This window comes from Corythoichthys intestinalis, chromosome 22 (genome assembly GCF_030265065.1).
Source record: "Corythoichthys intestinalis isolate RoL2023-P3 chromosome 22, ASM3026506v1, whole genome shotgun sequence".
NCBI lineage: Eukaryota > Metazoa > Chordata > Actinopteri > Syngnathiformes > Syngnathidae > Corythoichthys > Corythoichthys intestinalis.
In genome coordinates, this window is record NC_080416.1 from 5,207,718 (window position 1) to 5,229,978 (window position 22,261).

General features: G+C 40.4%; 1 protein-coding gene across 5 annotated transcripts in view; it reads right to left on the reverse strand.

Moving 5' to 3' along the window:
- The window catches only part of celf3a (cugbp, Elav-like family member 3a), an 85,233-nt gene extending 63,064 nt beyond the window's left edge, over nucleotides 1-22,169 (reverse strand). For 3 of the 5 annotated variants that reach the window (XR_009061946.1, XM_057828720.1, XM_057828719.1), the window contains exons 1-3: nucleotides 18,067-22,169; nucleotides 13,640-13,791; nucleotides 7,873-7,955 (exon numbers count right to left, since the gene is read on the reverse strand). Coding sequence is in view for 2 of the 5 variants with exons in the window: in XM_057828720.1 (XP_057684703.1) it covers nucleotides 7,873-7,955; nucleotides 13,640-13,784 (228 nt within the window). In the remaining 3 variants the exon portion in view is untranslated. Of the gene's footprint in view, nucleotides 1-7,872; nucleotides 7,956-13,639; nucleotides 13,792-18,066 lie in introns of those variants that run through there. The other 2 variants (XM_057828722.1, XM_057828721.1) reach the window with 1 other exon arrangement.
- Between the last annotated feature and the right edge of the window lie 92 nt (nucleotides 22,170-22,261).

Consider the following 22,261-nt stretch of genomic DNA (forward strand, 5'->3'; position numbering starts at 1 on the left):
TATGGAGGGCAATGTATATATTATTAAATGGTTTTTAAGCACTTCAAATGTAATAATTACAGTCCCACCGAATCATTTTTAAACAACAATAAAGTAGAAAAATGCTTCATTGAGTGAGTCCACTCAAATCCATTCAAGCTGCTCACTTACACACAATGAGTTGTCACAGCAACTGTTTAACAAGCTAAACGATGATTGACACATGCGGCGCTTTGATGTTTCAGCTTCCAAGCATCACTAGCGAGCTCAAACTTTAACGTCTGTCAGTCATCGTTAACTTTGATCAGGCGGGAGAGGAGACTATGTGACTGGATCGGGACAGCTCAACTATATTTACTTATTTATTGTGGAAAAAAAATCCGCGATGGACTGAGGGTGCGAAGTTTGAAGCGCGAAGTAGCGAGATATTACTGTATATCATTACATTTTACGACCTAATGTACCATTAAAATGAAGTTAATGCAAAATGATAGCATGTTATTACATCTGTAAATAAGTTAAATAACCAGGAACACAACAGACCCCTTAGAAGCAATACTTTCTAATTCAATATCCAGGTTTATAATGCCCGCCCCAGTTTTATAATTGCATTCATGTTTTTTTTTTGCTTTTGCAAGGGATGCCTGCGTCCATTATTTGTAAGCAGTGTAGGTGCAATTAGATTACAATTACGCCACAGCTGGGAGCAGGAGGGACAAAGAGTGGAGTTAATAGGATAGGTTTTGTCTTTTTTTTTTTTTTTTTTTTTAAGATGAGACAAAAGGGGTCAGTGAACATAGAAGCTTGCTCCACACGGTTTAGAGGTAAGAAATTGTGGGCCGGTAGAGTAAAAAGATAGACGAGGAGCAGGGGGGTTTTAGCCATGGGATCTGCTGATCCCCGGCGAGAGGTCAGGAAGGTCACGCTACTGTCACGCTAACAATGGGATTAGTTTTGTCACCATCGTACTAGCAGCCGTCCCTGTCAGACTGTCCCTAAAACATCCAAGCAGTAGCATGGCTTAATAACAATGGTGATAGATTGATTTCCACATAAAAGTTAGAATGGCACCACTTTCTAAGCTAAAAATGCATGATTTTAAATTGATCAAACCCTACACTGCAAATTTTTATACTTTAGTACAAGCAAAAAAGTATTTGGTGAGAAGAATACTCAAGTAATGAGTAACATTGTGAGTAGATGCTTATTTGTTTTTTTTTTTAAACAAGGGTATTTTTTTTCTTTCAGCGCGAACTTATCTATATGAACTGTTGTTATAATGAAACTGTACAATAACCAGTGTTGTTAATAACGGCGTTACAATTTTTTTCAGTAGTGGGTAATCTAATAAATTACTTTTCTCATCTTGGCAACGCCGTTACCGTTACTGAGGACGGAAAGGCATGCGTTACTATGCATTACTATACTGGTCGAAAAGTCTGAGGGAGACGGACTCACCGAGACGACAGAGCAGAGCAGGAGTAGGGAGGAGGCAAGAAAGTTGTGACGCCGAGCAAACGCGATGCTAGGTAGCTCCAATAATACATGTTGTAGCCGATAGCTTACAAACTACGCCCGCATGTTATGGTAGATATGGTAGACATGGTAGATATCACATGTACTGTACATAGATATAACTAGATGCAAAATGACAGACATGGCACTAAATGAGTTAGTAGACAGCCGCCATCTTAAAGCAGTAGACTTTTTAGGACAGCTCTGTTGTAGAGAACCTTCCTAGTGAACCTAAGTAACTTTTAATCTAAAATACTTCTAAATCAGCAAAATCTTGACTTGAATCTATCTTTAAATGATGAAACAGTTTTAAAACTTTCATATGTCGAAAGTAGAGAGAAGGGAACTAATGCAATAATGGGAGCTTTTTAACAGATTCAGGGTAAAGGGTAAATTAGGGTAAAGAATTGGGCTCGGGCCAATTGTACCAAAAACCTTCACAAATAACTTCACATAGTGTGGCCATTGTTTTTTTTTTTTTTTTTTTTTTTTTGAGGGAAAAAAAAAAAAAGTAATTATCACCGATTACTTTGCCAAGTAACTAATTACTCTTACATTCAGGTAATTGAGTTACTAACGCAATTACTTTTTTGGGAGAATTAATTTGTAACTATAATTAATTACTTTTTTTTCAGTAAGATTAACAACACTGACAATAACCCATTACATAACCAAATTAAGCTAAAGAAATACAAACAAACAAAAAATAATCATTGAATTCCGGTGAATTAAAAAAAAAAAGTTGGTAATTTTTCACCTAAAATCAAGAAAAAATTGCTTTCAAATGTTTCGAACAATATCTGTTCTTAAATTAAGACATTTTCTGACATTACAAAGCTTATTTAAAGATTAAATATACTACTTTATTGCCTAAAATATGTCTGTTTAACTTATTTTCAGCGAGCTATTTTTGTTATTTCAAGAAATCTGAATAAAATTTACTCAAAGCACTGGCAGATAATTTCATTTTTTTCATATAGATTTACACTGAAAACAAGGGAATTTGACGTAAATTTTGGACTATATAATCAGGAGCAAAAAAACATGATCGGAACAACCCTAAATCTAGCAATTAATGAAACAGCTCGAACAGTAACTGAAGAAATAATTAGCACAAGGCATTAATGTCTGTAGGGCCACCATGCATGCTAGGAGGCATGTTGGACGACAACAGTGTTGACAGCAGGTGGCAGCAGAGGTTGACTGTCTCCCCTAAGGGAGCAGTGATGGCCAAATGAACCTTCTTGAAGCAATTAAGCAATTCGTATGATGCCGCTGTCAAATAAAATGTTACCGGTTCTTTTGGTGTAAATATCCCATAATACAGTGAGGACAGATGTGGCTTATAGTTCAGTGCGGTTTATCTATTAACAAATACCGTTTTCGTGTGAAATTTGGTGGGTGGCGGTTTATAGTCAGGTGCGCCTTATAGTCCGAAAATTACAGTATGTAGTAGTGTTTTTGAAGTGTAATTGTCCATATTTAATGTTCTGTTGTTTTTTTTGTTTTGTTTTTTTACAAATCTATAGTATGAACTTACATATTGTTGAAAATTCAAAGTTTTGAAATATAGAATTTAACGTTGATGACTCCTAAAAACGTTTCTAGATGCGGAAACGTTCTTTATAAGAGACCATATTACTTATGATATAAGATGTATCATTCTTGCAGTGCAACCCACACATTTTATCTGCCGAGATCCACACGCAAGCTAAAAATTTAATGGAAATCCGTTATTTATATTTTGTGGGGGCGTGGGGAGCATTCAAGCTATGAAGAATTAAACAAATGGATGATAAAACTGCCTCTTTGTGGAGTTCTAAATACATTTGAATGTAGAGAATTACGAAAACGGAAATGAGTCATCTTTAAGTACAGTGGTATGAAAAACTATATCTGAACTTTTTGGAATTTCTCACATTTCTGCATAAAATCACCATCAAATGATATCTGATCTTTGTCAAAATCACACAGATGAAAAAAAACTGTCTGCTTCAACTAAAACCAGGGGTGAATGTGGGTGGGAACGGTCAGGAACGCAGTTCCAGTATAAGATTCAGGGCCGGAACGCTATCCAGTATACGGTGCTTTGATTCCGAAAATATGATGGCAACTGTCAAAACGCTATGTAAAAAAAAAAAACAAAAAGCTGCCACACATGCATTTAATCTCCAAGAAGAAAACAATCTACCAAGATTAGATTTACATACTCAAGTGTTAACAACAAGCATAATAAAGTCATTGAATGAATACAATTCTGAATGAAAATCAGTTTTTGGATGTGTTGTATAAATAACTGACCAAAACAGTTTCCTTTGCATTGCAGTAGTTTTGCCCCCCCCAAAAAAAAAAATTAGGGCTGTCAAAATTATCACGTTAACGGGCAGTAATTAATCTTTAAAATTAATCAACGCAATTAACGCACATGCCCCGCTCAAACAGACTAAAATGACAGTACACTGTAATGTCCGCTTGTTACTTGTTTTTCGGTGTTTGGCGCCCTCTGCTGGCGTTTGGGTCCAACTGATTTTATGGGTTAGTACCATGAGTGAGCATGGTGTAATTATTGACATCAACAATGGCGAGCTACTAGTTTATTTTTTGACTGAAAATTTTACAAATTTTAATAAAACGAAAACATTAAGAGGGGTTTTAATATACAATTTCTATAACTTGTACTAACATTTATCTTTTAAGAACTACAAGTCTTTCTATCCATGGATCGCTTTAAGAGAATGTTAATAATGTTAATGCCATCTTGTTGATTTATTGTTATAATAAACAAATACAGTACTTATGTACCGTATGTTCAATGTATATATCCGTCTTATGTCTTATCTTTCCATTCCAACAATAATTTACAGAAAAATATGGGATATTTTATAGATGGTTTGAATTGCGATTAATTACGATTAATTAATTTTTAAGCTGTAATTAACCCGATTAAAAATTTTAATCGTTTGACAGCCCTAAAATAAATAAATAAATAAATAAGATTTCTGGCTCCGTGGCGACCTTCACGTCGGGGAGTTCTGGCAAGAAATTCTAACCACTTTCACCCCTGACTAAAACCACCCAAACGTTTATAGGTTTTTCGTATTTTAATGAGGATATCATGCAAACAATGACAGAAAGGAGAAGACGCAATGACTGTGTTGCGGAGCGGCCTCGCGTGCATATGGTGTTGGCGAAGACGAAAAATTCTGAATCCTGCCTCCAAAGTGGAAGAATCCGATTGCGGAGAATTGAGGGGGGCTTCCTCGGCATGCATATCAAAGGCTCCCGCGGCGCGAGACCGCGCCGATAACGTCAGCACTCGTACACGTCACATTAAAAACAGCAAATATGGTGGAATGTCGGCTTTGATTTACTGTTTTAATAATATTTTTAAATTAAATATGTTAAATGTTTACTTTTTTGTGCCTTTTTGAACAAAAGAAAAATGCCATTGCTTTGAGTGGGCGGGCATATTTTTTTCCGGGCTGAGGGAGCTTGGTGGGGTCAAAGTGCATTATTCTCTGTCGCCCTGTAAATCTGCACTGCCCCCGAAGGCCTGGCATGAATACTACATCATTTTCATGCAGAATTGAGACATTGTTCGAATCGAGACGCAAATGCATATTTGAAATTTTTCGTATTCTCGGAGAGTTACCATGTAAACGGCCGCTAAGTAATAAATAAGTGAACCCTCTGCCTAAGGAGACCTAAAGAGCAATCGAAACCAATTGTTACCAAACAATTTAAGTCAGGTGTGTGACCAATCACTGATGAGTGTTTTAAAGCTGCCCTGCCCACTATAAAACACACACCTGGTAAGAATTGTCTTGATGAGAAGCAATGTCTGTGCATCATGACTCGGTCAAAACAGCTGTCTGAAGACCTGCGGTCAAGGATATAAAGCTGTGAAAGGATACAAAACCATCTGTAAAAGTCTGGATGTTCATCAATCGGCCTTCAGAGAAGTTGTCTACAAATGGAGAGAGTTTGGCACTGTTGCGTTTCTCGCAAGGAGTGGCCGTCCACCAAAGATGATGGCAAGAGTTCAGCGCAGAATACTCAGAGAGGTAAAAAAGAACCCTAGAGTGTCTGCTAAAGACTTACAGAAATCACTGGCACAGTCCAATATCTCTTTGCACACATCAACCATATGTAAAACTATGGCCAAGAATGGTGTTCATGGGTGGACTCCACGGAGGAAGCCACTGCTGTCTAAAAAAAACCCATTGTTGCTCGTTTAATGTTTGCAAAAAGGCACTTGGACACTCCACAGACGTTTTGGAAAAATATTTTGTGGACTGATGAAACCAAACATTAACACCTCATCCCCACCGTGAAGCATGGTGGAGGGAGCATGATGGTTTGGGGCTGTTTTGCTGCCTCAGGGCCTGGACAACTTGCAATTGTTAATGGAAAAATGAATTCGAAGGTTTATCAGGATGTTTTTCAGGAAAACCTGAGGCCATCTGTTGGACATTTGAAGCTAAAAAGAGGATGGATGGATGCTGCAACAAGACAATGATCCAAAACACAGACGTAAATCAACTTCAGAAAGGTTTCAGAAGAACAAAATACTCGTTCTGGAGTGGCCAAGTCAAAGTCCAGACTTGAACCCCATTGAGATGCTGTGGCATGACTTAAAGACAGCAATTCATGCCAGACATCCCAGGAATCTGACTGAACTCTAGCAGTTTTGTTTAGACGAATGGCCAAGATTAGTCCTAATTGATGTGCCAGAGTGATTTGCAGCTACAGGAAGCATCTGGTTGAAGTTATTGCAGCCAAAGGGGGGGCACAAAATATCAAATGTGATTGTTCACTTACTTATTTTTCCCCTTCTGTCATTGTTTGCATACTATCCTTTTTAAAATATGAAAACTAGGGCTGTCAAATGATTAAATTTTTTAATCGAGTTAATTACAGCTTAAAAATTAATTAATCGTAATTAATCGCAATTCAAACCATCTATAAAACATGCCATATATTTCTGTAAATTATTGTTGGAATGGAAAGATAAGACACAAGATGGATATATACATTCAACATACGGTACATAAGGACTGTATTTGTTTATTATAACAATAAATCAACAAGATGGCATTAACATTATTAACATTCTGTTAAATCGATCCATGGATGGAAAGGCGTGTAGTTCTTAAAAGATAAATGTTAGTACAAATTATAGAAATTTTATATTAAAACCCCTCTTAATGTTTTCGTTGTAATAAAATTTGTTAAATTTTCAATCAAAAAATAAACTAGTAGCCCACCATTGTAGATGTCAATAATTACTTACACAATGCTCATGGGTGCTGAAGCCTATAAAATCAGTCGCACCCAAGCACCAGCAGAGGGCGGCGAAACTCCATAAACCACAATTAACAAGTAGGAATTTCACTGTACTGTCATTTAAATCTGTCTGAGCGGGGCATGCGCGTTAATTGCGTCAAATATTTTAACGTGATTAATTTTTAAAAATTAATTACCGCCCATTAACGCAATAATTTTGACAGCCCTAATGAAAACTTAAAAAGGTTTGGTTGGTTTTAGTTAAAGCAGACACTGTTTTTTTCATCTGTGTGATTTTGACAAAGAGCAGATCACATTTGATGGTGATTTTATGCAGAAATTTGAGAAATTCCAGAAGGTTCAGATAATTTTTCATGCCACTGTTTGTATTTTCTGGATTAACCAGTCTTTTTTTTTTTTCTCCATAGTTTTCCCATGAGATCTAATTGCCATTAATGTGGCCCGCAAACACAAATGAGTTTGGTTTTCTGGCTAACATTGAAGAGGAGGCGAAGTTGGGGGAAAAAAAAAAAAAAGAAGTGAAGGATGTCAATTCCCACCAAAATAACAAAAAAGGAAATGGTTGGGAGGGTGTTAAGTCTTGTTAGCAAAAGAGGAAGCGATGGCAAGTTGGGCGCGCACTCAGCCTCAGTCATCCCTTGTCTTGTCGCCTCATCTCTCACGTAGTGGCTTATTATAGAGACGTGGCTGTCATGTCATATTTAGCTCTGGAGATGTTGGCACACCTGCTGCCTGGCTATGCTAATATCGCTACTTTGATTCAAATTCGGAAGGAGGTGCCGCGTTGAAAGAGATACACAAGAAAGGGGAGCGAGGAGGTGTAAGCCTCGTGGTGTTGACATGTAGCAAAAAAAAAAAAATGGATAGATGTGTTTTGTTTACATCCCATGTGAAACATAAGAGGGAGAGGAGCTTCCTTTGACCTTTGATTGAAGCATATCTCCTAAAGGGGAAGTTGGGGCGTGCAACTTTGTTCCTGTCCCCCTTGCGTCACTCTGTCTGAAGCATTTTTTTTCAACAGCATAGCGAGCTGGCATGGCCTTAAAAAAGGAAAATATAAACGCCACTCACCCCTGGAAGCGTCTTTTGCTCGTGCAGTGCATTCTGGGCTTTGAGGGCCGACTCACGTGCGCAGTACGTCAGGAAGGCGCATCCTGGAAATGACAGGTCGAGGAAGATCCGCAAATGTTAAACTCATGTCATTTGAATGTCAAATCTTGGTGAAATGTCAGCGTCGGGCGTGTCGTGTGGATCAGCTAGCATGCAAAATGGCACAAGTATCCTGCTTTAGCCGTATGCGGCCATACAGTAGAAGGGTAACACTTTATTTGAAATTGGCGTTATACACTCACCGGCTACTTTATTAGGTACACCTGTCCAACTGCTCGTTAACACTTAATTTCTAATCAGCCAATCACAGGGCGGCAACTCAGTGCATTTAAACCGAGTATCAGATTGGGGAAGAAAGATGATTTGAGTGACTTTGAACGTGGCATGGTTGTTGGAGCCAGAAGGGCTTGCCTGAGTATTTCAGAAACTGCTGATCTACCGGGATTTTCACGTACAACCATCTCTAGGGTTTACAGAGAACGGTCCGAAAAAGAAAAAATATCCAGTGAGCGGCAGTTCTGTGGGCGGAAATGCCTTGTTGATGCTAGAGGTCAGAGGAGAATGCCCAGACTGGTTTGAGCTGATAGAAAGGCAACAGTGACTCAAATAACCACCCTTTACAACCAAGGTAGGCAGAAGAGCATCTCTGAATGCACACTACGTCAAATTTTGAGGCAGATGGGCTACACCAGCAGAAGACCACGCTGGGTGCCACTCCTTTCAGCTAAGAACAGGAAACTGAGGCTACAATTTGCACAAGCTCATCGAAATTGGACAATAGAAGATTGGAAAAACGTTGCCTGGTCTGATGGGTCTCGATTTCTGCTGCGACATTCGGATGCTAGTGTCAGAATTTGGCGTCAACAACATGAAAGCATGGATCCATCCTGCCTTGCATCAACGGTTCAGGCTGCTGGTGGTGGTGGTGTAATGGTGTGGGGAATATTTTCTTGGCACTCTTTGGGCCCCTTGGTACCAATTGAGCATCGTTGGAACGCCACAGCCGACCTGAGTATTGTTGCTGACCATGTCCATCCCTTTATGACCACAATGTACCCGACTTCTACTGGCTACTTTCAGCAGCATCTCAGACTGGTTTCTTGAACATGACAATGAGTTCACTGTACTCAAATGGCCTCCACAGTCACCAGATCTCAATCCAATAGAGCATCTTTTGGATGTGGTGGAACGGGAGATTGGCATCATGGATGTGCAGCCGACAAATCTGCACCAACTGTGTGATGCCATCATGTCAATATGGACCAAACTCTCTGAGGAATGCTTCCAGCACCTTGTTGAATCTATGCCACAAAGAATTGAGGCAGTTCTGAAGGCAAAAGGGGGTCCAACCCGTTACTAGCATGGTGTACCTGATAAAGTGGCCGGTGAGTGTAAGAAGGTCATAATTATGACATGACACTTATGGGCATTAATGAATGCTGATGACAGATGTCATGAAGTGTCAGATTATGTCTGCCATCCAGCAAATTATGTCACTTTGAAATGAAAGTAAAATATGTGGAATGGACATACAGTGGGGCAAATAAGTATTTAGTCAATCACCAATTGTGCAAGTTGTCCTTCTTGAAAAAATTAGAGAGGCCTGTAATTGTCAACATGGGTAAACCTCAACCATGAGAGATAGACTGGAAAAAAAAAACAGAAAATCACATTGTTTGATTTTTAAAGAATTTATTTCCAAATTAGAGTGGAAAATAAGTATTTGGTCACCTACAAACAAGCAAGATTTCTGGCTGTCAAAGAGGTCTAACAAGATCTAACGAGGCTCCACTCGTTACCTGTATTAATGGCACCTGTTTTAACTCATTATCAGTATAAAATACACCTGTCCACAACCTCAGTCAGTCACACTCCAAACTCCACTATAGCCAAGACCAAAGAGCTGTCAAAGGACACCAGAGACAAAATTGTAAACCTGCACCAGGCTGGAAAGACTGACTCTGCAATAGGTAAAACGCTTGGTGTAAAGAAATCAACTGTGGGAGCAATTATTAGAAAAGGAAGACATACAAGACCACTGATAATCTCCCTCGATCCGGGGCTCCATGCAAGATCTCACCCCGTGGCGTCAAAATGATAACAAGAACGGTGAGCAAAAATCCCAGAACCACACGGGGGGACCTAGTGAATGACCTACAGAGAGCTGGGACAACAGTAATAAAGGCTGCTATCAGTAACACAATGCGCCGCCAGGGACTCAAATCATGCACTGCCAGACGTGTCCCCCTGCTGAAACCAATACACGTCCAGGCCCGTCTGCGGTTCGCTAGAGAGCATTTGGATGATCCAGAAGAGGACTGGGAGAATGTGTTATGGTCAGATGAAACCAAAATAGAACTTTTTGGTAGAAACGCAGGTTCTCGTGTTTGGAGGAGAAAGACTACTGAATTGCACCCGAAGAACACCATACCCACTGTGAAGCATGGGGGTGGAAACATCATGCTTGGGGCTGTTTTTCCTGCAAAGGGACCAGGACGACTGATCTGTGTAAAGGAAATAATGAATGGGGCCATGTATCGAGAGATTTTGAGTGAAAATCTCCTTCCATCAGCAAAGGCATTGAAGATGAGACGTGGCTGGGTCTTTCAGCATGACAATGATCCCAAACACACAGCCAGGGCAACAAAGGAGTGGCTTCGTAAGAAGCATTTCAAGGTCCTGGAGTGGCCTAGCCAGTCTCCAGATCTCAACCCCATAGAAAATCTGTGGAGGGAGTTGAAAGCCCGTGTTGCCCGACGACAGCCCCAAAACATCACTGCTCTAGAGGAGATCTGCATGGAGGAATGGGCCAAAATACCAGCAACAGTGTGTGAAAAGCTTGTGAAGAGTTACAGAAAACATTTGGCCTCTGTTATTGCCAACAAAGGGTACATAACAAAGTATTGAGATGAACTTTTGGTATTGAGCAAATACTTATTTTCCACCATGATTTGCAAATAAATTATTTAAAAATCAAACAATGTGATTTTCTGTTTTTTTTCCCCACATTCCGTCTCTCATGGTTGAGGTTTACCCATGTTGACATATTACAGGCCTCTGTAATATTTTCAAGTGGAAGCACCTACACGATTAGTGGTTGACTAAATACTAATTTGCCCCACTGTACATACAATATGTGTTGCCTTTATTATAACGCTTTAATTTTTTGTGGCTCCAGGCATTTTCTTTTTTTTTTCTCTTTTTTTAGTTCTATCAACATTTTTGGTCGCCGACCACCGATATAGAGAATGACGCACCACGTGACTACTCTGTTCCCGCCTGAGCCAGCGCTAAAGAGCCATATGTGGCTCTAGACCCCCATTCTAGTGGAAAATTTGGTAGCAAGTTATTGGTTCCTTTTTCTTTTTAAAACACTAAAACCTATTTAAAACGATATATCGATTCTTGGCAGGAGCGTATTGATAACCTTTGGTGACAAGTATCAAGAATTTTGTCACACCATTACTTATGTTCATGAAAAATAAGGCTATAATTGAATAAAAATGCTATGTGTCATCTGCGGTATGGGTATTGTTCCTTTTAGAGCCATTGTCTCTACATTTCTGTAGTCCCTCATATTAGAAAACGGCCTTCATTAACCTTTTGGGGCTCCCACCAATCATGAATATGTAAATATATGTAGAGTAGGTGTCATAGGTGTTGGAGGAGCGATACCACCTGGCCTACAAGTCTCCCAAGTGACTGATGCTTTATGTGAATTCATATGAAGCCTCTGTTTTCCACGCTGAGATTTGCATTTGAAATGACAGTGAGGATAATTATTAACCTAACAGCTCTACTCTGTCTGTCATAGCAGGTGTATAATGTGCTTTACTGTGCAGGAGGTGGAGTGGCTGTCATGTAATCAGATTTGAGGCCGGAGACCTGTTGAGTTAAAGTATCTTTTAAGATGGTGGAAATTATGCAGCGCAAGTTTCATTTCGCTGAAAACTAACAATAACTTGAAAAATGGGGTCATTCCAGAATTGAAGAACATTTTCAATTCCACCGGAAGATTTTAAATAATCCAACGTGCAGCAGCAGCCGCAGCTGTCCTTACTGTATTATGGGATATTTACACCACAAGATATTAACCAGTAACACTTTATTTGACAGCGGCATCATAAGATCAAATGAACCACCATGAAGCTTTGAAGCAATTACTGCCAAGCTTTTTTTCTTCAAGAAGCTTCATTTGGTCACCACTGCTCTCTTGGGGGAGAAGGTCAACCTCTGCTGCCACCTACTGTCAACACTGTTGTCGTGCAACATGCCTCTTAGCATGCACTGCAGCGCTACAGATGTAAATAACAATCAAAATTCATGCTCTGTGTTAATTATTTCTTCAGTTACTGTTCCAGTTGTTTCATTAATTCCTAGTTTTGGTATTTGATAACACTTTATTTGACATTAGTGCGATAAGACTGTCATAATCATGACATGACACTGCCATAAGCATTAATGAATGCTTATAACAGATGTCATTTAGTGTTATCCGACATATTATTTCACTTTTGCACCGATGTGAAAGAACCGAGCTGGAGTTTTGCGTGATGACACATAATGACATCTGTCATAAGCATTCAGTAATGCCCATGATAGTGTCATGTCACAATTATGACGGTCTTATGACGCCACTGTCAATTAAAGTGTTACCTATTTACCCAAATAAATCAATAAATAAGTCGCACTGGATTATAAGACGCAGGATTCAAAATGAAGGGAAAAACTCTCGCAATCAGTTCTCCTGGACAGTCCAGAACAAATGGCGGGACGTCCTGTCCCAAAACAAGGAACACCGGAGAACGTCTGATATCCGACAGATAACACAACTGACAAGACTCCAAGAGACCCTTTGACACTGAGGTGGCAAAATCCACAACCCTCGTTGCCCTGACAACAGTAACTCCCGAATCCTCCTGTCCAATCCACAAACAGACAATAATCCTAAACAACGCCCAAACACACCCTTCTTCCTGCCCACAGCCCGTCCCATGAGAGCCTTTAAAAGACTGAATGTTTAACTAAGCATTGTCATTTTTTCTCGGGAACCTTTTGTTGAATTTTGATATGGTGACCTTGGCTCCTCGCCTGGGTCCCTCTGTGCTGTATGATTGTTGTCGGCTCAGAAGAAATTGTCAACTTGTGTTTTGAAGCCTTTTTCCAGCTTTCAAAATTGAGTCAGTACAAAGGGTTAAGACTATGTTGAACGCGTGGAGTTTGGCCTTTTGGCCAGGTTGTCGGGGTCTCGCCAGCCTGGTTTGCTGGAGTCAGCGTGGGTCCGGCGGTTCGGCTGGCGTGATTGGGGCAATCTGGCTATAAGTTAGATTCCTTCAGAATGCATTAAAAAAACATAAGCGCTCAAACAAAAACTTACGTTATGTTGGTCTTAACAGGGAGCAGCTGGATTCAGCCACGTGACTTAATAATGTCCCCAAGTTAATAGGAAGTAACCGAAAATCAACAGGAACTGACGCGAATAATTTATGGATGACCAGGAGTGCAAAAAAAAAAAAGATGTCATCTTCACTGTTGCCACAAGAGGCCAGTGTATCCACCCAAATCAATAAAACTACATGCAAACACCTTCAAAACAAACCATTACAAAGCAGCTAAATTTCATTCAAAGCTTTTTTTCCAATCGAATTACCTCGAATTAATCGATTAATCATTGCAGCACTAGTGTATACACAGCTTATCGAACGTTCAACTCGGACACCTGACTTACCTTTGTGCATTCCTGTGTACTTGTCCTTTATGACAGTCAGCTCATAGATCTTGCCGAATTGTTCAAAGATGGGCTTGAGATCTTTTTCCTCCAGGTTTCGGGGTATTTGCCCAATGAAGAGCTTGATTGCATCAGGCTCCTTCATTGAGAGTCTGTGGAGAGACAAGAGACATACAAACACACTGAGCAGAGCCTGGAAGGAGGTGCCTGTGGGCTTCACTTCACACTGCACAGGAGGTGCAAACAGGAGGTTGGGCACCGAGGTACAGATGGGAGAATTCAGTTTTTAAAAAAAGCCAGCGTAAAACCCTCGTGCTATTAGCTCCAGATGGAACTAGAAAATGAGTATTTCGGATTTTGCCTTTCTACACAATTGCAATTATTGATGGTAGCTTTGCATGTAATGCCATTCAGCCAAAACCATTTGACCCACCGACACCGTTCATACATCAAAACAACTGGAATTCTAATGAAAAAAAAAAAAGATCACTTGCTGAAAAAGTTTTTTTTGTTTTGTTTTTTAAGTGACATTTCAAAATGATATTTGTCCAACAGTTTTGGTCTCAATCCATCTGCGGAGATTGAAAGGGGGGGAGAGGTCGTCACTGCAAAAAATGTCATTGCATGTAATTGTCATTCCTATTATTGAATTTAAAGGGGAAGTTCAGAATTTTTTTTTTTTTCTTTAGCGAACAGGAAGGGGTGATGGGGGGACAGAAGAAAAGAAACACAAGAGAAGAAATAAAAACACAAATTACAAGAAGAAATACATTGAACGTCTAAACTAACGACTAATATGTTGGTACTATCTTCAGCTAGATGTATTTCCGGTTGACACCATGTGGTTGGCCTGTTGACCAGGGAGAGAGGGGGACAGGGGTGAGGGTGTCTATAAGCTAAGTGATTGAAAGGGGTAGAGTGTACCAAATCAGCTCTGTGATCTAGAACCCAGTAATCGTGTCAATCCTTTGTGAGTGTAAATCCGTTGGCGACCGACCCTACCCCGCCCCATCGCCAATCCCGGCACCGGGACCCCCCACCCGAGCGCGCCCTATCACATCCCGCCGCACGCAAGCCCCACCAGGCGCGCAACAGCCACACAGACGAGTAGAGACACCACGCGGGCGCCAACCCAGGGCCCCGGCCGCCACCCAGCCAGCCCGAGGAGGGAGGATGGGGTTTCAGTGGAGCCCATCCCTCCTCCCGCAGCCCAGCAAAGGAGCCATCGTCACCCCCCCCCCCCCCCCCCCCAGGATCCAGGGTGGTCCCCTGGGCCCTTTGCTGGAGCTCTCCTGTGGAGTTTGATGTGTGTGGTGCGTTAAAAAAGGTGCAGGGATGGTGGGGCCTGTGTTGAGGAGGTAACCGTGAGGCACCCCCCCCCCCCAAACAGGTCCCAACCATCCCCAAGTTCAGAATTTTTCACATAAGGCTTAATCTTCGAGTTAGCGGGGTTTTAATTAGTCAGTGGAGTTGATTTCAACAAATTCCATGCAGTTTGTTAGTTATTTGCCAGTCTCAGGGCTCCGAAGTGGCTAAGCTAGCGTGAGTCAATGATGCCTGCATAGCATACCAATAAAAAAATACAAGCACGCACAAGAATCACCGATGACCCATGCAATCAAGTAGAGGTACCACTGTATATACCAAGCATCACAGCAAAGCTACCATTGCAATTTCTCCAGATATTACATTTTCGAGTTTGAACTAAAACAAGCAACATGTGATTGAAGGGAATACTTCAATATGCAATTTGTTTTATAACATTTATCATTCAGAAATTACTGCCATTTTATGTCGAGTACCTCCATTTCCATATACAGTGCTGGCCAAAAGTATTGGCACCCCTGCAATTCTGCCAGATAATGCTGAATTTGTCCCAGAAAATGATTGCAATTACAAATGCTTTGGTAGTAGTGTCTTCATTTATTTTGCTTGCAATGAAAAAAACACAAAAGAGAATGGGAAAAAAAATTAAATCTAGGGCTGCAGCTATCGATTAGTTTAGTAGTCGATTAATTGACAAACTAGTTAGTTCGAATAATCGAGTAATCGGATAATGAACATGAAAAATTAAAATACCTGAGTTGAGCCTCAAATGGTATAAATAAATAAATGAGGATATATGTACAACAAAAGGACAACTGACTAACTTTCATAGCAAAAGTTCGCTAGCTTAAGTGCTATAAAAAGCAAACTTTTTTTTTTTTTTTTTTTTTTACAATGATCTTAATGGTTCAGACACATATTCCCGCAAACAACGGCTAAATATACTTATAAACTAAATTATGAATGCTAAAAAACTAAAAAACATTAACCCAAACAAAAACTTTGCTTATGTTGGTCTTGACAGGGAACAGCTGGATTCATCCATGTGAAATGAGGCAGACCAGAGGGAATTGTATCCACGCAAATCAATAAAACTAAATGCAAACACTTTCAAAATAAACCATTACAACGCCACTTTAATTAAACGAGTACTCGAAGCAACAAATTTAATCCCAATAATTTATTCTAATCAAATACTCGAGTTTCAGTACTAATTAAATCATTATCATTTTACACAAAACTTAAAAAATGGGCCGGACAAAAATATTGGCACCCTCAGTCTAATACTTGGTAGCACAACCGTTAGACAAAATAACTGTGAACAATCGCTTCCGGTATCCATCAGTGAGTTTCTTACAATGCTCTGCTGGAATCTTAGACCATTCTTCTATGGCCAACTGCTCCAGGTCTCTGAGATTTGAAGGGTGGCTTCTTCAGATCTCTCCACAGGTGTTCTAGGGGATTCAAGTCTGGACTTATTGCTGGCCACTTTAGAAGTCTCCAGTGCTTTCTCTGAAACCATTTTCTAGTGCTTTTTGAAGTGTGTTTTGGGTCATTGTCCTGTTGGAAGACCCATGACCTCGAGGGAGACCCAGTTTTCTAACACTGGGCCCTACATTATGCTGCAAAATTTGTTGGTGGTCTTCAGACTTCATAATGCCATGCACACGGTCAAGCCGTCCAGTGCCAGAGGTAGCAAAGCAACCCCAAAACATCAGGGACCCATGTTTGACTGTGGGGACCGTGTTCTTTTTTTTGAAGGCCTCGTTTTTTCCCCCCTGTAAATTCCATGTTGAGGCCTTTTCCCCAAAAGCTCTCTTTTTGTCCCATCTGACCAGAGAACATTCTTCCAAAACGTTTTTGGCTTTCTCAGGTAAGTTTTGGCAAACTCCAGCCTGGCTTTTTATGTCTCTGGGTCAGAAGTGAGGTCTTCCTGGGTATCCTACCATAATCCCTTTTCATTCAGATGCCAACGGATAGTACGAGTTGACAATGTTGTACCCATGGACTGCAGGACAGCTTGAACTTGTTTGGATGTTAGTCGAGGTTCTTCACCCACCATCTTTCATCGAAATCTCTCGTCAATTTTTCTTTTCCGTCTACATCTAGGGAGGTTAGCCACCATGCCACGGGCTTTACACTTATTGATGACACTGCGCACGGTAGACACAGGAACATTCAGTTCTTTGGAGATGGACTTGTAGGCTTGAGATTGCCAATGCTTCCTGACAATTTTGCTACTCAAGTCCTCAGATAGTTCTTTGGTCTTCTTTCGTTCCTCCATGCTCAATGTGGTACACACAGGACAAAGGTTGAGTCAACTTTAATCCATTTTAACTGACTGCAAGTGTGATTTTGTTATTGTCGCCACCTGTTATGTGCCACAGGTAAGTAACAGGTGCTGTTAACGACACAAATTAAAGAAGTTTCACATGATTTTCAAAAAGTGCCAATACTTTTGTCCGGACCATTTTTGGAGTTTTGTGTAAAATGATAATGATTTGTTTTTTTCCCCATTTATTCATTGCAAGCAAAATAAATGAAGATATTACTACCAATGTATTTGTAATTGCGATCATTTTCTGGGAGAAATTGAGCATTATCTGACAAAAATTGAGGGGGTGCCAATGGTTTTGGCCAGCACTGTAGGCTCAAATTACTGTAGTAGTATTTGCACGACTCATTATAATAGCATCACAGACTTATTGTTACCTGTAGCACTGCAAATTTGGTCATAATCAAACTACAATACATACATTGTATGATACTATATGATCAATCTGTGGAAATAGTGTGCCACATTAACATGTTTGCATGTAAATATGACAATTAAACCTTTGTTGAATTCACTATGAATTATGACACTAAAACCCCAAAATGTCAGATGTGTACATGAGGAATTCATCCATGACAAGCGTCCATGTTCACAGATGGTTATGACTGTGTAATAATAATGACATTTAATCCCCACAGAAAGATGACAGTGTGCGCCACCGCAGCTGGAGTCTTTTGTCAAGAGGACGTGACAACAACAACCACTTAATTCGCGCATTCTGGAATCAATGAAGAACCAACAATGACAAAAGAGTTGAAAATCCTACCTGTGGTGCTGCTCTTGGCAAAGAATCGACGCAAATAGTGGACGTCCTCCTGTCTTCCGCTCCCAAGACTTGTTCGATCTCAACGATTCAATTCATTTGACAAGTAGTGCCTTTGGATTTTTTTGTTTGAACATCCAATTCTGAATAAGGCCAATGACAACGCTTCATACGGGAAAGAGCGAGTTTCTCCTGGTTTTGAAATCTGTTGTTGTTGTGCCCTCTTTGCGAGATGCTCCGCGGATTTTTCTTTTCTTTCCTTTGCGATTGTAAAACAAAAATAAACAAAAAAGTCAGTCAACGCTGTGAATGTGTTGGGACAGATGGATTTTTTTCTGCTTCCTTCAGTAGACCGCAGGGAATTGGCAGTCTGTTGGTTCTCCTGTCCGATCCTCTAAGCGTGTTTCGGTGTGTAGTATGTGTGTGTGCGTTTGCGTACTCCTTTGACGTCGTAAGCCGGTGTCTCCCTCCCAGTCCATCTCCCACCATTCTGCCAGTGGGCGGGGCTAGGCAAGCGTCAGGGACCGTCACTAAAGTACCAACAATTACACTCGCCAACATCACCAAACACACACACATTTTTAGATGGGGCTTTGCAACATATAATCAGGGCCGGCCCAGGCCATTTTGGGGCCCTAAGCAAAATAATGCAAAGGGGCCCATAATTTTGGTCCACCATTTCGTCACAGTATACTGTGAAACCCATACATGCAAGCCAACCCATGCGTCCATATTTTGTATATTAATCAGGTTTTGTTGAACTGCATACTTCAAACTTCTCACCCCAAGTACTTACAGTAGATAGAGCCAAACCTTTTCCTAAAACAGGAAAGAAAGAACTTCAGGAAGAACTTTTATTTTTTTCAAGCTTGTAATCAAGTATCAAAACTCACAAAAGTCAAATAAAGCAAACAGTAGTAAACAAAATAGAATATAAATTAAACAATTGCCAGATTGGGGGCCCCCTAGTGGTCAGGGGCCCGAAGCAGCTGCATAGTCTGCGTATAGGCTGGGCCGGCCCTGCATATATTACTTTTTTCTTTTTTTGAATGGCTTTTCTTCGGCGGGCCGCACAACCCAAACCGTTTGATCGACTGTCACAATTCTAATATCAAAATGATTGGAATTTTCACGATACACAGGGACTTTTTCAAACGACCCCAAAAAAAAATTCCGTTTGCCCATAAATTTGGATATTTTTTTGGAAAAAAAAAAAAAAGACTAAAATTTCTCAAAACGCTACTTGTCCTACAATTTTTGACAAAATCGCATAACTTACAAATTTAAAAAATCCAGGACGGTAAGGGGCGGTTTCCCAAATATTCGCCAAAACTGTCATATTCATTTTTTTTTTCTAAGTTAAATTGGCTTTAATGTGGTCATATCTCTCTTGACAAAAACACCGATATTTTTTTGTCCAACTGAAAACAACAAAATATTCTGTCAATATTCTTAAAATACAGTGTATCACAAAAGTGAGTACACCCTTCGCATTTCTGCAGATAAGTACAGTGCCCAGCATAATTATTGGATTTATAATAATTATGTGTTTTTTAGCTTCTAATAATTTTTTTTTCTAAAAAACATGGGACCTTAATGGGGAAAAAAAGAAAAATCCAACCTTCAATACAAGTGCATTTATTCAGTGGGGGAAAAAATCCCACGTAAAGAAATAATTACTTGACATTAATTAATGTGTGTCACGATTACTAGCCCCCCTGGTGTTAATACTTTGTACAACCCCCTTTTGCCAATAAAACAGCACCTAATCTTCTCCTATAATGTTTCACAAGATGGGAAAAGACAGAAAGAGGGATCTTCAGCCATTCCTCTTTGCAGAATCTCTCTAAATCATCCAGAGACCTGGGTCCTCTCCTCTGTACTCTCCTCTTCAGCTCACCCTACAGGTTTTCAATGGGGTTGAGGTCTGGGGACTGAGATGGCCATGGGAGGAGCTTGATTTTGTGTCTTGTGAACCATTTCTGTGTAGATTTGGCCATATGTTTAGGGTCAGTGTCTTGCTGAAAGACCCAGTGATGACCCATCTTCAGCTTTCGGGCAGAGGGCAACAGATTTCTATTTTAAATGTCCTGGTATTTCAAAGTATTCATGATGCCATGCACCCTAACAAGGTTCCCAGGCCCTTTGGAAGCGAAACAGCCCCACAGCATCACTGACCCACCCCCATACTTCACAGTGGGTATGAGGTGCTTTTTCTTTCGTGGCACGCCAGACCCACTTAGAGTGTTTGTTGCCAAACAGCTAAATCTTGGTCTTATCTGGCCAAAGCACACGGTCCCAGTTGAAGCCCCAATACCGCTTGGCGAACTCCAGACGTTTGCGTTTATGATTGTGAGTGAGAAAAGGTTTTCTCCGTGCATGCCTCCCAAACAGCTTGTTGGCGTGTAGACAGCACCTCATACCCACTGTGAAGTATGGGGGTGGATCAGTGATGCTGTGGGGCTGTTTGAATGATTGAATAAAGGCTTTTTATTTTTTGCACTTCTTGAGTGCCTCAGTTTTTTTAATTGTCACTTTTTTGATCCCCACACCGAAGAGCACCAGAAGAAGTGTACTTTGTACACCCAGCAGAACTCCATGCTCCTCATGTTATACTTAAATCATTATCATTTTACACCAAACTCCAAAAAAGGGCCGGACAAAGAGATTGGCACCCTTTGAAAAATCATATGATGCTTCTCTAATTTGTGTAATTAACAGCACCTGTGGCACATAACAGGTGGTGGCAATAACTAAATCACATTTGCAGCCAGTTAAAATGTATTAAAGTTGACTCAACTTCTGTCCTGTGTCCTTCTGTGTACCACATTGAGCATGGAGAAAAGAAAGAAGACCAAAGAACTGTCTGAGGACTTGAGAAGCACAATTGTGAGGAAGCATGGGCAATCTCAAGGCTAAAAGTCCATCTCCAAAGAACTGAATGTTCCTGTATCTACCGTGCAGTGTCATCAATAAGTGTAAAGCCCATGGCACTATGGTTAACGTCCCTAGATGTGGACGGAAAACAAAAATTGACAAGAGATTTCAACAAAAAATGTGTGCGGATGGTGGGTAAAGAACCTCGATTAACATCCAAACAAGTTCAAGCTGTCCTGCAGTCCATGGGTAAAAACCGTGTCAACCCATACTATTCGCCAGCGTCTGAATGAAAAGGGACTCTGTGGTAGGATACCCAGGAAGACCCCATTTCTGACCCAGAGACATAAAAAGCCAGGCTGGAGTTTGCCAAAACTTACCTGAGAAAGCCAAAAATGTTTTGGAAGAATGTTCTCTGGTCAGATGAGACAAAAATATAGCTTTTTGGGAAAAGACATCAACATAGAATTTACAGGAAAAAAAACGAGGCCTTCAAAGAAAAGAACACAGTCCCCACAGTCAAACATGGCGGAGGTTCCCTGATGTTTTGGGTTTGCTTCCTCTGGCACTGGACTGCTTGACCGTGAGCATGGCATTATGAAGTCTGAAGATTATCTACAAATTTTGCAGCACAATGTAGGGCCCGGTGTGAGAATGATGGGTCTCCCTCAGAGGTCATGCGTCTTCCAGCCGGACCCAAAACACACATCAAAAAGCACTAGAAAATGGTTTGAGAGAAAGCACTGGAGACGTCCAAAGTGGCCAGCAATGACTCAAGACCAGAATCCCATTGAACACCTGTGAAGAGATCTGAAAATGGCAGTTTGGAGAAGGAACCCTTCAAATCTCAGAGAACTGGAGCAGTTGGCCAAAGAAGAATTGTCTAAAATTCCAGCAAAGCATTGTAAGAAACTCATTGATGGATACCAGAAGCAGTTGTTCACAGTTATTTTGTCTAAAGGTTGTGCTACCAAGTATTAGGCTGAGGGTGCCAATGCTTTTGTCCGTCCCATTTTTGTTTGAGTTTTGTGTAAAATGATAATGATTTAATTTTTTTTCATTCTCTTTTGTGTTTTTTTTCATTGCAAGCAAAATATATGAAGATATTGCCACCAAAGCATTTGTAATTGCAATCATTTTCTGGGAGAAATTGAGCATTAGCTGACAGAATTGCAGGAGTGCCAGTACTTTTGGTCAGCACTGTATATTAATGGTATTTATTACAGATTATTCATATATTTTCACTCAGTAGCTGTTGAACTTTTCGGTTTTTATATACATTTTTCTTTTAAAAAAAAAAAAAAAAAAGTGCATTAATTTT